The sequence below is a fragment of the Bombina bombina genome, chromosome 7, assembly GCF_027579735.1.
Source record: "Bombina bombina isolate aBomBom1 chromosome 7, aBomBom1.pri, whole genome shotgun sequence".
NCBI classification, from domain to species: Eukaryota; Metazoa; Chordata; class Amphibia; order Anura; family Bombinatoridae; genus Bombina; species Bombina bombina.
In genome coordinates, this window is record NC_069505.1 from 256,223,700 (window position 1) to 256,238,465 (window position 14,766).

At 38.5% G+C, this 14,766-nt stretch overlaps 1 protein-coding gene across 1 annotated transcript in view; it reads right to left on the reverse strand.

Annotated features, from left to right (window-relative positions):
• KLHDC8B (kelch domain containing 8B) overlaps positions 1-14,766 on the reverse strand; it is a 260,084-nt gene that overhangs the window by 88,847 nt on the left and 156,471 nt on the right. Inside the window, exon 4 of the mRNA XM_053688954.1 lies at positions 13,745-13,846. Coding sequence (XP_053544929.1) covers positions 13,745-13,846 — 102 coding nt within the window. The remainder of the gene's footprint in view (positions 1-13,744; positions 13,847-14,766) is intronic.

Genomic DNA, 14,766 nt, shown 5'->3' on the forward strand with positions numbered 1-14,766 from the left:
CAAGACATTCGACGCGGAGCATCCTCTTCTAACGACATCCGACGACTGAATGAATGTTCCTTTAAATGACGTCATCCAAGATGGCGTCCCTTGAATTCCGATTGGCTGATAGAATTCTATCAGCCAATCGGAATTAAGGTAGGAAAAATCCTATTGGCTGATGCAATCAGCCAATAGGATTGAAGTTCAATCCTATTGGCTGATCTAATCAGCCAATAGGATTGAGCTTGTATTCTATTGGCTGATTGGAACAGCCTTAAATGCGATTGGCTGATAGAATTCTATCAGCCAATCGGAATTCAAGGGACCTCATCTTGGATGACATCATTTAAGGAACATTCATTCAGTCGTCGGATGTTGTTAGAAGAGGATGCTCCGTGTCGGATATCTTGAAGATGGACCCGCTCCGCGCCGGATGGATGAAGATAGAAGATGCCGCCTGGTTGAAGACCTCTTCTGCACGGCTTGGATGAAGACTTCTGCCCAGCTGGAGGACCACTTCTGCCGGCTTTGTGGAGGACTTCGGCCCTGTTGGGTGAAGACTTCTCAAGGTAGGGTGATCTTCAAGGGGTTAGTGTTAGGGTTTTTTAAGGGGGGATTGGGTGGGTATAATTTACTTTGGGGTAATGCCCCGCAAAAGGCCCTTTTAAGGGCTATTCATAATTTAGTATAGGGTAGGGCTTTTTATTATTGGGGGGGGGGTATTTTATTAGGGGGAATAGATTAGCTGTAATTAGTTTAAAAAACTTGTAATTATTTTATGATTTTCTGTAATTTAGTGGGGGTTTTTTTGTACTTTAGATAATTGTTTTTAATTGTATTTAATTGTGTTTAGTTTATGGAATTTATTTAACCCCTTAATGACCGGACCATTTTTCAATTTTCTTACCCTTAATGACAATGGCTATTTTTACATTTCTGCAGTGTTTGCGTTTAGCTGAAATTTTCCTCTTACTCATTTACTGTACCCACGTATATTATATACCGTTTTTAAATGGACTTTCTAAAGATACCATTATTTTCATCATATCTTATAATTTATTATAAAAAAATATATAAAATATGAGGAAAACACACTTTTTCTAAATTAGACCCCCAAAATCTGTTACACATCTACAACCACCAAATAACACCCATTCTAAATAGTTTCTAAATTTTGTCCCGAGTTTAGAAATACCCAATGTTTACATGTTCTTTGCTTTTTTTACAAGTTATAGGGCAAAAAATACAAGTAGCACTTTGCTATTTCCAAACCACTTTTTTTCAAAATTAGCGCTAGTTACATTGGAACACTGATATCTTTCAGGAATCCCTGAATATCCCTTGACATGTATATATTTTTATTTAGAAGACATCCCAAAGTATTGATCTAGGCCCATTTTGGTATATTTCATGACACCATTTCACTGCGAAATGTGATCAAATAAAAAAAAATGTTCACTTTTTCATAAATTTTTTCACAAACTTTAGGTTTCTCGCTGAATTTATTTACAAACAACTTGTGCAATTATGGCATAAATGGTTGTAAATATTTCTCTGGGATCCCCTTTGTTCAGAAATAGCAGACATATATGGCTTTGGTGTTGCTTTTTGGTAATTAGAAGGCCGCTAAATGCAGCTGCACACCACACGTGTATTATGCGCAGCAGTGAAGGGGTTAATTAGGGAGCTTGTAGGGAGCGTTTAGGTTTAATTTTAGCTTTAGTGTAGTGTAGTAGACAACCCAAATTATTGATCTAGGCCCATTATGGTATATTTCATGCCACCATTTCACCGCCAAATACGATCAAATAAAAAAAAAACTGTACTGTGCACTTTGCTATTTCCAAACCATTTTTTTTCAAAATTAGTGCTAGTTACATTAGAACACTAATATCTTTCAGGAATCTCTGAATATCCATTGACATGTATATTTTTTTTTTAGTAGACAACCCCAAGTATTGATCTAGGCCCATTATGGTATATTTCATGCCACCATTTCACCGCCAAATACGATCAAATAAAAAAAAACTGTACATTTTTTCAAAATTTTAGGTTTCGCACTGAAATTATTTACAAACAGCTTGTGCAATTATGGCACACATGGTTGTAAATACTTCTCTGGGATCCCCTTTGTTCAGAAATAGCAGACATATATGGCTTTGGTGTTGCTTTTTGGTAATAATAAGGCCGTTAAATGCTGCTGCGCACCACACTTGTAATAAGCCCAGCAGTTAAGGGGTTAATTAGGTAGCTTGTAAGGTTAATTTTTAGCTTTAGTGTAGAGATCAGCCTCCCACCTGACACATCCCACCCCCTGATCCCCCCTGACCCCCCTCAAACAGCTCTCTTCCCTCCCCCACCTCACAATTGTCACCGCCATCTTAAGTACATCTCTCTAACCCTCCCCCTCTTCCTATTTGCCGCCATCTTGGGTACTGGCAGCTGTCTGCCAGTACCCAATTTGCCCCCAAAAATAGTTTTTATTAACTTTTTTATATAAAACATTTGTCAATAATCTTCTTCCCTCCCCCTCCCAGATCCCTTACTAAACAATAGAGCTCCCCCTGCATCTGCATCTGCCTCTGTATTTTTTTTTTTTTTGTTACTTGCGGTCATTTTGCGTGCACGCGCGAGCACCCGCCCCCCCAGCCGCAACCGGAACCGCGCAACCGCCGACAAAGCGTTGTTACATTGTGATTGCACCGATAAGGAAGTTGGAGCATACTCTCCTCCTACAAGCTGCTCCCACCCACCAACGAAAGTGTGAACAACAATCGCCGATGCAGAGAGGGCCACAGAGTGGCCCTTTCTGCATCGGTGGGTAAAATAGGGGATTGCAGTGAAGCCTCAATATTGAGGCATCACTACAATCCCTTGTAAGCAGCTGGAAGCGATCATGATCGCTTCCAGCACTTCTAACAACAGAGGACGTACCAGGTACATCAATTGTCATTAAGGGGAGTTTTCCCAATGACGTACCTGGTACGTCCTCTGTCATTAAGGGGTTAATTATAGTGTAGTGTTATGTGTAATTGTAACTTAGTTTAGGTTTTACAGGTTTACAGGTATATTTGTCTTTATTTTAACTAGGAAGTTATTAAATAGTTAAAAAATATTTAATAACTATTGTACCTAGTTAAAATAAATACAAAGTTGCCTATAAAATAAAAATAAACCCCAAGATAGCTACAATGTAACTATTAGTTATATTGTAGCTACCTTAGGGTTTATTTTATAGGTAAGTATTTAGTTTTAAATAGGAATAATTTATTTAATGATAGGAATATTTATTTAAATTTGTTTAAATTATATTTAAGTTAGGGGGGGTTAGGGTTAGGGTTAGACTTAGATTTAGGGGTTAATAAATTTAATATAGTGGCGGAGGTGTAGAGGGGGGCAGATTAGGGGTTAATAAATATAATGTAGGTGGCAGCGGTGTAGGGGGCGGAAGATTAGGGGTTAATAAGTATAATGTAGGTGGCGGTGGGCTCCGGGAGTGGCGGTTTAGGGGTTAATAAGTTTATTTAGTTGCGGCGGGGTCCGGGAGTGGCGGGATAGGGGTTAATAAGTAAATTTAGTTGCGGCAGGGTCCGGGAGCGGCGGGATAGGGGTTAATTAGTTTTATTTAGGTGGCGGTGGTATCGGGACAGCAGATTAGGGGTTAATAAGTATAAAGTAGGTGGTGGCGTTGTAGGGACGGCAGATTAGGGGTTAATAAGTATAATGTAGGTGGCGGCGGTGTAGGGACGCAGATTAGGGGTTAATAAGTATAATGTAGGTGGCGGCGGTGTAGGGGACAGCAGATTAGGGGTGTTTAGTCTCAGGGTACATGTTAGGGTGTTAGGTGTACACGTTCCCATAGGAATCAATGGGACATGGTGCGGCAGCGAACATAAGCTCTCGCTGCTTTCCGACTCCCATTGATTCCTATGGCATCCGCCGCCTCCAGGGCAGCGGATTGAAAACCAGGTACGCTGGGCCAGAATAGTGCCGAGCATACCTGGTAGACATTTGATAACTTCCAAAAGTAGTCAGATTGTGCCGAACTTGTGTTCGGAACATCTGTAGTTACATAAGCATCAATCTGTGTCGGACTGAGTCCGGCGGATTGTATGTTACGTCACCAATTTCTACTTTTTCCGGTTTGTAGGGTTTGATAACTAAGGCGAATCAGGCTCGCCACAAATACGCTGCGGAATAAATACATGCCTATATATGTATGTATATGTGTTTGTGATTCCCTAGAGGCTGTCACATGGTACAGGGGATGGGGAACATGGAAGTTACTTTGTAGTTACTGACCAGCTGCCAGTATTGCACTGCTGCTCTGGAGTAAAATGTAATTACTGTAATCGGTTAAAGCAAAACAACTTTCTCACTTTGTATTTGAAGTTTTACTGCTCTTTGTCAAGACTTTCTCAAAGCTTTTTCTTCTATGATAGTTCAATTTTATCAGCAATTTACACTTTCTCTCACTATGACAACTTGCAGCCATTTGCAATATAGGCTGCATTCTTTTTTGTACGTATTATTAATATTAACTGTGCAGTTTAGAATCATTGTGAAGCAGCAGGACTTTGTACACAGTAGATTTGGACACAATCAACCATCTAAGATTTTTCAACTCTTCTGTCTTTAGAAATAGCAAAACTTTGGTGAACTTACTTTCTATAAAGAATACATGTGATAAAAGTGCAAATAAACGTGAAGTGTAAAATGTTTTTAATTTGAAGGATATGCCCGTCCAAAAGTGATGATGACAGGAAGTAATCTAGTCATATGTGATGGAACTTAGACAGTTTGCCTGCCAGTTGAAATGTAAGTGTGCACATATCATAGAGCTTGTTTAAGCTCCATCACACGTGAGTAGCACATGTGAGCCCACTTTGGCGTCCAGCTTGTGGGGCAACACAACGATTGGAGGAAGCCAGTTTCGGCATCGATATGCTAAAGAAGTAGCAGGTGCAGGCGGAGATCGGCGTTATGTTTACCATAACGCAAAGGTAAGTATTTTAAAAAATAAGCATCATTGTAAACTTTAATAAATTAATGTGCCTCTGTTTTTAGGAGTATTATTTAATACTGGCCTTTAATTCAGTTGTTTACAATCACTTTAAGACAGACATGCGCAAGGAACGTCTTTTTCAACCCACTCGCCAAAGCTGCAACATTATTTTACTAATTTGTGGTAAAATTGTAACTTTGTATTTTAAGATCACGCTGCGTATTAAATATGATGTTTAACGGGGTACTTAAAATAAGAATTTTACTGATAAATCTGAATTCATATTTTGCAATATCATTTTCATTTTAACTCTAATGTGTGTAAGTAACACGAAATCTACTAATGGCAGTTTCTACATTGTATCGTCAAGTGGTTATTTTATTGAGCACTTTCTTGTAATGTATGCGTTCCATCTTCACATACAGAAATCTAGATAATGCAAGAGACACAGCTATTAAAGGCACACTGAACCCAATTTTTGTTTTCGTGATTCAGATAGAGCATGACATTTTAAGCAACTTTCTAATTTACTCCTATTATCAAATTTTCCTCATTCTCTTGATATCTTTATTTGAAATGAAAGAATGTAAGTTTAGATGCCGGCCCATTTTTGGTGAACAACCTGGGTTGTTCTTGCTGATTGGTGGATAAATTCATCCACCAATAAAAAAAAGTGCTGCCCAGAGTGCTGAACAAAAAAAAACTTAGATGCCTTCTGTTTCAAATAAAGATAGCAAGAGAATGAAGAAAAATTGAAAATAGGAGTAAATTAGAAAGTTGCTTAAAATTGCATGCTCTATCTGAATCACAAGATAAAACATTTGGGTTCAGTGTCCCTTTAAGGTAAAATTTGCTTTTACACAATCCCAAAAAAACCTCTTAGCACTGATCAATCTTTTTAGCAAATTTAGAGAATTGAGCCCTAAAATAATCCTACAAATAGAAAACTGTATAGCAGGAGCCAAGAACTGTACACATTGCTTTAAACTGAGAGAATTTAGGAACAAAAGAGGATAAATAATAGCTAAATGGGTTTCTTTTCTGCATGCACCTTCAGGTGTACATAGGACTGTCAGTCAGAAACAATAGGGCTGCTATATACAGTGGCTCCTATAAATGACAAACTAGTGCAATCAGAGATGGCAGGTTTATGCTACACAGCGTTGCTGGCAGACACGGAAATCCAACAAAATTATTGTAAAGACATTCAAAAAGACCATCTGTCAAAAAATGTCCTTTTCTATATTGTTTTGAGAGATAAATGGTTCTAGTGTGTTATGCCCAAATGACTGATTTTCTTTTTAAATTTATTTTCAAAGTTATTCTAACCCATTTGTCCAGCCAGAACTTTAATAAATTAAGAGACCCAGATTACATAAACATACAATGTACCGGAACATCTGGTTAAACACTTTAAAACACATAAGGAAAAGGCCTTTCAAGAAAGTTTCTTAGAGATTTTCACGAAAAATAAAAATAGGTTGACACAAAAGTATATATTGCACCTGATTGATTCAATGGCAAAGATCTCGGTAAAAAAAAACCATGTAATTTCACATCTCAAAAATTGCACTCTAGGGGGGCGAATTATCAAGCTCCGAATCAAGAGCCTTAAGGCTCTCCGGAAACAGTAGTTATGAAGCAGCAGTCTAAAAGCCGCTGCTCCATAACTTGGATCTGCCAGATTCCTGCTAGCGGACAACTGACTGCGAATCTGCAGGGGGCGGCATTGCACAAGCAGTTCAAGCATATGCTGTCAGCATTTATCGATGTGCGGCGGACATGATACGCTACATCGTATCATGTCCGTCCGCACTTTAATAATTCGGCCCCTAGGCATACACACACACACAAAATACTGTATGTATTGATATTTTTGGAAAACAATACAATGGACATTGAGAGTGATAAAACCACTTAAACACTGTTTATAAGATCCCTTTCACAATGACTTGATATTGAAAACAAAGTGGTTCTTAAAATGCAAATACTGTAACATAACATTATACATAAGTGAACATTACATTACTACAGGCATTTGTAAGAACAGTAAAGATCACATGTGTCTTAAGGGGGCACTGTAAAGACTTGGCAGGCCATATACTTAACCTATTACAGGACATAAAACCAATCACAATATATAAAATTAACTAAACATTGTAAAAACAATAAAAAATTGGTGAACAAAAGTCTTAAAAGTCCATCAGATGTATGCTATGTAAATATAAACACGACGAGTCAGCTCCTTCTCATGCTGGACTATCTGGTATTGAAAGAAGAAGGTCGCCTCATGGTGCAGAAAGTTTCAAAATATATATTAATCAGAACGAAAAATTCCCAAAAGGGTACTCACAATGAATAAAGCTCTATGGATAAGTGTAAATTGAGCAAGCTGGATCAATAGCCTCTAGCTGACTGGCCACCTGGGCATCACAGGCAATCAGGATCCCTCTCAGTGCAGGACTGGCCTCTTGTGGTTGGCAGACAGTCTGAGTTCCACTCAGTTGTAAGGATTAAAAATAATCCCTATGAGTCTGAATCAATCTGAGGTTTTAGAGAGAAAACTGCACCAAATAAAAGTAAAAACCTTTTATTCAGGCTTGTTAATAAAACAGGCAACGCGTTTCTCAGACATGCAGGTCCATTTCTCAGATCTGAGATTTTGGCACAAATATTATTATTTTTATTTTTTATCAGTATCTCATCAAACAATTACACACACACATTCACTTAGCTAACAACACAGCACTTATTGCTTTACAGCGCAATTCACGCTCTATTCACTCAGCCAATAACATAGCGTTTAATGCTTTATATCCCACATTCACATCTCACTCACATCCCTTCAACAGCACACATTTCTCCCAGCAACTAATAGAATCATCTGCATTCACTTACACTCACACATACCAAATTTTACCAACTTCGTTTCATTCACTCACATTCACACTTCATTTTAGAAAAGTGACGCTAATAATACAATTCCTTAGCGTATTTATTTATTTATAATAACATTTAATATTATCATTTGTCTCATAGATTTCATCTTATTAACCCTCATTTTTGTTATATATTAGAGAATCATATAGATTTCCAATCGGGTTTGCTCCCAACAGGGGCACCTTGAATGAACTAAGCATTTCAGAATAACGATTCCAATAATGACCCAATCTGAATTAGGTATAATATAGTAACAAATTTCTATAGGTCTAACACAGAGGTGTGGCCTGTTATATATAAGATATGATATATCTTTTGAGTCACAGACGATATAGATCCCATACAAACTACAATTCCCATCATGTTGGGCCCAACAGTCATGTGACATATTGTAAATGATCGCGTGTGGACCAATTGTAGCCCTTTTGAGTTGGGAATTTACCCAGCAGTCACGTGATTACCAAACCAAACCACAAAGGTGGATCTGTGGAACTAACTGATTAATCAGGAACTAACATATAAATGGATTAAGAATAAATTATAAATGTTTAGTACTGGGGTTTGTGTTATATGTATCTGTTTTTGTACCAACATTGTTTAGATGGAATAGCTTAAAGGGACACTGAACCCAAATTTTTTCTTTCGTGATTCAGATAGAGCATGACATTTTAAGCAACTTTCTAAATTACTCCTATTATCAAATTTTCTTAATTCTCTTGGTATCTTTATTTGAAATGCAAGAAAGTAAGTTTAGATGCCGGCCCATTTTTGGTGAACAACCTGGGTTGCTCTGGCTGATTGGTGGATAAATTCATCCACCAATAAAAAGAGTAATGTCCAGAGTACTGAACCAAAAAAAAGCTTAAATGCCTTCTTTTTCAAATAAAGATAGCAAGAACGAAGAAAATTTGATAATAGGAGTAAATTAGAAAGTTGCTTAAAATTGCATGCTCTATCTGAATCATGAAAGAAAAAATTTGGGTTCAGTGTCCCTTTAAGACCATACACACTTTTAGGTTTTAGGTATGTACATTGCCTTGACTTGTAGATTTTAGATAAGAACCTTCATGATAATGAGTGCAGTTGTGTGGGTCACTATGCTATTAACCACATGTCAGGGTTTTTTCCCTGCTTTGTTTGCCATGTGCTGCTGGCAGCCATTTTACTCACCTCTCTTGCTGTCTCTGGTGCATACTGTGTGATGCTGCTCATTTCCCGCACTTCCTTTTATGGCCAGACTGGTGTACATCATCCGTGTGAGACAGGATGCAGTCTCAGAATTGTCATGTCATCACTTATTATTTAAAGGGCCTCTGTTCAGTATGCTTTGCCCTTGCGTTGTCTCAGACCTGTTTGTGAGAGCTCCTGTGTATTACCTGGCTGTCTGACGTCCCTCCTGGTTCCTGATCCCTGGCTTGTTCCTGACTCTGCTGTTATCCTTGTTCCTGATTCTGGCTCATCTGACTACTCGCTTTGGCTCCTGACTCGGCTTGTCTGACTATTCGCTTTGGCTCCTGACTCGGCTCGTCTGACTACCAGCTCTGGTTTTGATTGCTGGCTTGTTATTTGACTTGTGGACTTTTTATTATTTTTTGCTATTAATAAAGGTGTGATTATTTTTGCACTTCTCGTCTCAGTCTGATTCCTGGCACCCTGACACCACAGCTGCATGAGTTATCATGACAATGGTTCATTATATGGTCAATAAATAGAGAGACACTGCATTGGTTTAGTATGCCCGATGAAACGGACTTGCATGTCTGAGAAACGCTTTGCCTGTTTTATTAACCTGACTGAATAAAAGGTTTTTACTTTTATTTGGTGCAGTTTTCTCTCTAAAACCTCAGACTGATTCAGACTTATAGGGATTATTTTTAATCCTTACAACTGAGTGGAACCCAGACTGTCTGCCAACCACAAGAGGCCAGTCCTGCACTGCGAGGGATCCTGATTGCCTGTGAAGCCCAGGTGGCCAGTCAGCTAGAGACTATTGATCCAGCTTGCTCAGTTTGCACTTATCCATAGAGCTTTATTCATTGTGAGTACCCTTTAGGGAATTTGTTTTCTGAGCAATATATGTTTTGAAACTTTCTACACCATGAGACTCTTCTTCTTTCAATTCCAGATTTGTAAGAACACTTTTGCACAACGTGTTTTCTAGATATAGTAGCGAGCAATAAGGGTTTTATTGTTGGTGTTTGCTCTCGTCGGGTTTACCGCTGGTATTATGAGCTAGAGCACAATTGTAATTTACACTAGAATGATTACCGCGTCCTCAGAGCTCTGGTTAAATATTTTGCAAAACATAAAAGTGTCACAAACACATAAAAAATACGTTACAAAGTACATTTATAATGACACCATCTAATAAAAATTATATAAAAAAATATTGCACACAAGTTATAAAGGCTCAAAGCTATCTCAGGTGTTAGAAAAAAAGGCAAAGGGCTTTAACATAGGACGAGCAGATGTCTTTAGCAGTCTATGGCAGTTGTGTTTGCAATAATGTTGTAATATTATACAAAGTTGCAAACACTGCTGCCATAGACTGCTAAAGACACGTGCACACTCCTGGGGTCCTAGGAGCCTAACTAGATTTACTCTTCAACAAAGGATAACAAGTGAACAAAGCAAATTCAGTAATAGAAGTAAATTGGAAAGCTGCTGCTCTATCTGAATCATGAAGGTTTAATTCTGACTTTAATATCACTTTAAAATGTTTATACACAGTATACAAAGAACCCTCTGTAATGTGCTTTCATTCGCCTAGATTTAGAGTTCTGCGTTAGCCGTCAAAACCAGCGTTAGGGGGTCCTAACGCTGGTTTTGGCCGCCCGCTGGTATTTAGTCTTGTAAGTAAGTTTCTAATGCTCACTTTCCAGCCGCGACTTTTCCATACCGCAGATCCCCTTACGTCAATTGCGTATCCTATCTTTTCAATGGGATCTTTCTAACGTCGGTATTTAGAGTCTTGGCTGAAGTGAGCGTTAGAACTCTAACGACAAGACTCCAGCCGCAGAAAAAAGCCAGGAGTTAAGAGCTTTCTGGGCTAACGCCGGTTCATAAAGCTCTTAACTACTGTGCTCTAAAGTACACTAACACCCATAAACTACCTATGTACCCCTAAACCGAGGTCCCCCCACATCGCCGCCACTCTATTAAATTTTTTTAACCCCTAATCTGCCGACCGCACACCGCCGCAACCTACATTAACCCTATGTACCCCTAATCTGCTGCCCCTAACATCGCCAACCCCTACATAATATTTATTAACCCCTAATCTGCCCCCCCCAACGTCGCCGCTACCTACCTACAATTGTTAACCCCTAATCTGCCGACCGGACCTCACCACTACTCTAATAAATGTATTAACCCCTAATTCGCCTCACTCCCGCCTCAAAAACACTATAATAAATAGTATTAACCCCTAATCTGCCCTCCCTAATATCGCCGACACCTACCTTCAAGTATTAACCCCTAATCTGCCGACCAGACCTCGCCGCTACTCTAATAAATGTTTTAACCCCTAAAGCTAAGTCTAACCCTAAGTTAAATATAATTTAAATCTAACGAAATAAAATAAATCTTATTAAATAAATTATTCCTATTTAAATCTAAATACTTACCTGTAAAATAAACCCTAATATAGCTACAATATAAATAATAATTATATTGTAGCTATTTTAGGATTAATATTTATTTTACAGGCAACTTTGTATTTATTTTAACCAGGTACAATAGCTATTAAATTGTTAATAACTATTTAATAGTTACCTAGTTAAAATAATTACAAAATTACCTGTAAAATAAATCCTAACCTAAGTTACAATTAAACCTAACACTACACTATCAATAAATTAATTAAACTATCTACAATTATCTACAATTAAATCAACTAAACTAAATTACAAAAACAAACAAACACTAAGTTACAAAAAAAACAAACACTAAATTACAAAAAATAAAAAAAGATTACAAGAATTTTAAACTAATTACACCTACTCAAAGCCCCCTAAAAAAATAACAAAGCCCCCCAAAATAAAAAAATGCCCTACCCTATTCTAAAATTAAAATTTAACAGCTCTTTTACCTTACCAGCCCTTAAAAGGGCCTTTTGCGGGGCATGCCCCAAAGAAAACCGCTCTTTTCATTTAAAAAAACATACAATACCCCCCCCCAACATTACAACCCACCACCCACATACCCCTAATCTAACCCAAACCCCCCTTAAAAAATCTAACACTAAGCCCCTGAAGATCTTCCTACCTTGTCTTCACCACGCCGGGTATCACCGATCCGTCCAGAAGAGGCTCCGAAGTCTTCATCCTATCCGGCAAGAAGAGAAGATCCGGACCGGCAAACATCTTCATCCAAGCGGCATCTTCTATGTTCTTCCATCCGGCGCGGAGCGGGACCATCTTGAAGCAGCCGATGCGGAGCCATCCTCTTCTAACGACGTCCTAAGTCCGAATGAAGCTTCCTTTAAATGACGTCATGCAAGATAGCGTCCCTCGAATTCCGATTGGCTGATAGGATTCTATCAGCCAATCGGAATTAAGGTAGGAAAAATCTGATTGGCTGATTGAATCAGCCAATCAGATTCAAGTTCAATCGGATTGGCTGATCCAATCAGCCAATCAGATTGAGCTCGCATTCTATTGGCTGTTCCAGGGACGCCATCTTGGATGACATCATTTAAAGGAACCTTCATTCGGACTTAGGACGTCGTTAGAAGAGGATGGATCCGCGTCGGCTGCTTCAAGATGGTCCCGCTCTGCGCCGGATGGAAGAAGATAGAAGATGCCGCTTGGATGAAGATGTTTGCCGGTCCGGATCTCCTCTTCTTGCCAGATAGGATGAAGACTTCGGACCCTCTTCTGGATGGATCGGTGATACCCCGGCATGGTGAAGACAAGGTAGGAAGATCTTCAGGGGCTTAGTGTTAGGTTTTTTAAGGGGGGTTTGAGTTAGATTAGGGGTATGTGGGTGGTGGGTTGTAATGTTGGGGGGGGTATTGTATGTTTATTTAAATGCAAAAGAGCTGTTTTCTTTGGGGCATGCCTCGCAAAAGGCCCTTTTAAGGGCTGGTAAGGTAAAAGAGCTGTTAAATTTTAATTTTAGAGTTGCAGTGGCGGTAAATATGCCTGTACGCTCCCTTTTTGGAGCCTAACGCAGCCCTTCAGAGAACTCTAAATACCAGCGTTGTTTAAAAGGTGCGGGGGGAAAAAACCACACGTAGCTAACGCACCCCTTTGGCCGCAAAACTCTAAATCTAGGCGATTATGTTTTCCCCTTTGTCTTGTCATTTACCTTTGAACACTGTAGTTTCTCCACTGTTCATGAGAACTCTGACTCCAACATGATACCCAGGGAATGCTTAAGCAGCAGGAAGTAATTTAAATATTCCAATAACTGACTAAATAAAGATTCCTTAGTGTCTCTTCATGCAAAACCATGCAAGCTAACAAATGACAGTGTTAAATGCTTTTAAAAATATTTATGTTTTGTGATATAATTCTCAACTACTATTATAAGCTATTCATATCAAATTGTAATCTAATGTCCCTTTAAGTAAGACATTTTAGTTTTAAGATTAAATATTCCCTCCTCAGCTCATCACACATAAGTTACTACTCTGTCCGAAAATTCCCAGGTCCAGACTTCATTCATAACACTCAGTGAAAAAACTTGCGCCAGGGCACCTGTGCGACCCTAGTCAGCTACCTCCAAAGAATAACAGGAGGGGGCTGTTTTCTCATTTTTATTGTACAGTATTAAGAATATTGTGCATGTGCAAGAAATGAATATGTACTGTACCAAGTCCTCCTGCAGCAACGACACGACCACCTAAATATCCTGACACAAAGTCTGCTCTCTTTTCTCGCATCCGTGTAGAACGGCCTGGTTTGCTCCAATTTCCTGCAAGAGAAACATTCATTAAATATGGTGTCTCATGGGTTCTTCTGCGTTATGCACTTTATAGAGATTCTGAAAATATAATAAGCAGGTTCTGTCTCACCATAAAAAAATAGCGATACCTCTTCTCAGTATTATCATTGTTTATTTAGTAAAAACAGACAAACACCTTGTAATTACAAGGCATTTTTGTTGTGTTGCTGTAGAATAACATACCAGCCAAGTCTAAACATTTAAAAAAAAATTGCAATTGTTTTTTAATTGCCGAACTCCATTGTAGGAGCCATTTAGGGGTGAGTCTGCAGAAGGCAAGGCTAGCCACGTTCATTAAAGGGACACTAAACCCAAAATTTTTATTTCATGATTCAGATAGAGCATGCACTTTTAAGCAACTTTCTATTTTACTCCTATTATCAATTATTCTTTGCTATCATGCTATCTTGACTTGAAAAAGCAGTACTGTAAGCTTTAGAGCCAGCCCATTTTTTGTTCAGCACCTGGATAGCACTTGCTGATTGGTGGCTAAATGTAGCAAACCAATCAGCAAGCGCTACCCAGGTGCTGAACTAAAAAAAAATGGGCCGGCTCCTAACCTTACATTACTGCTTTTTCAAATCAAGACAAGACAACAACGAAAAATTGATAATAGGAGTAAATTAGAAAGATGCTTAAAATTGCATGCTCTATCTGAATCATGAAAGAAAAACATTTGGGTTTAGTATCCATTTAAGTTGGTAAAAAGTGCATTGTTTTTTCAGTTATTAATAAAGGGATTATCTATCTTTTAAAAAAATACAAATTCTGGAGTAGACTGTCCCTTTAATGTACATTTTACGTACAGACCATAAGCATCACCTCCTATCTGAGATACTTTTTTTTTTATATTTTTGTGCCCATAAAGCACTTTATTTTACGCTCTCATG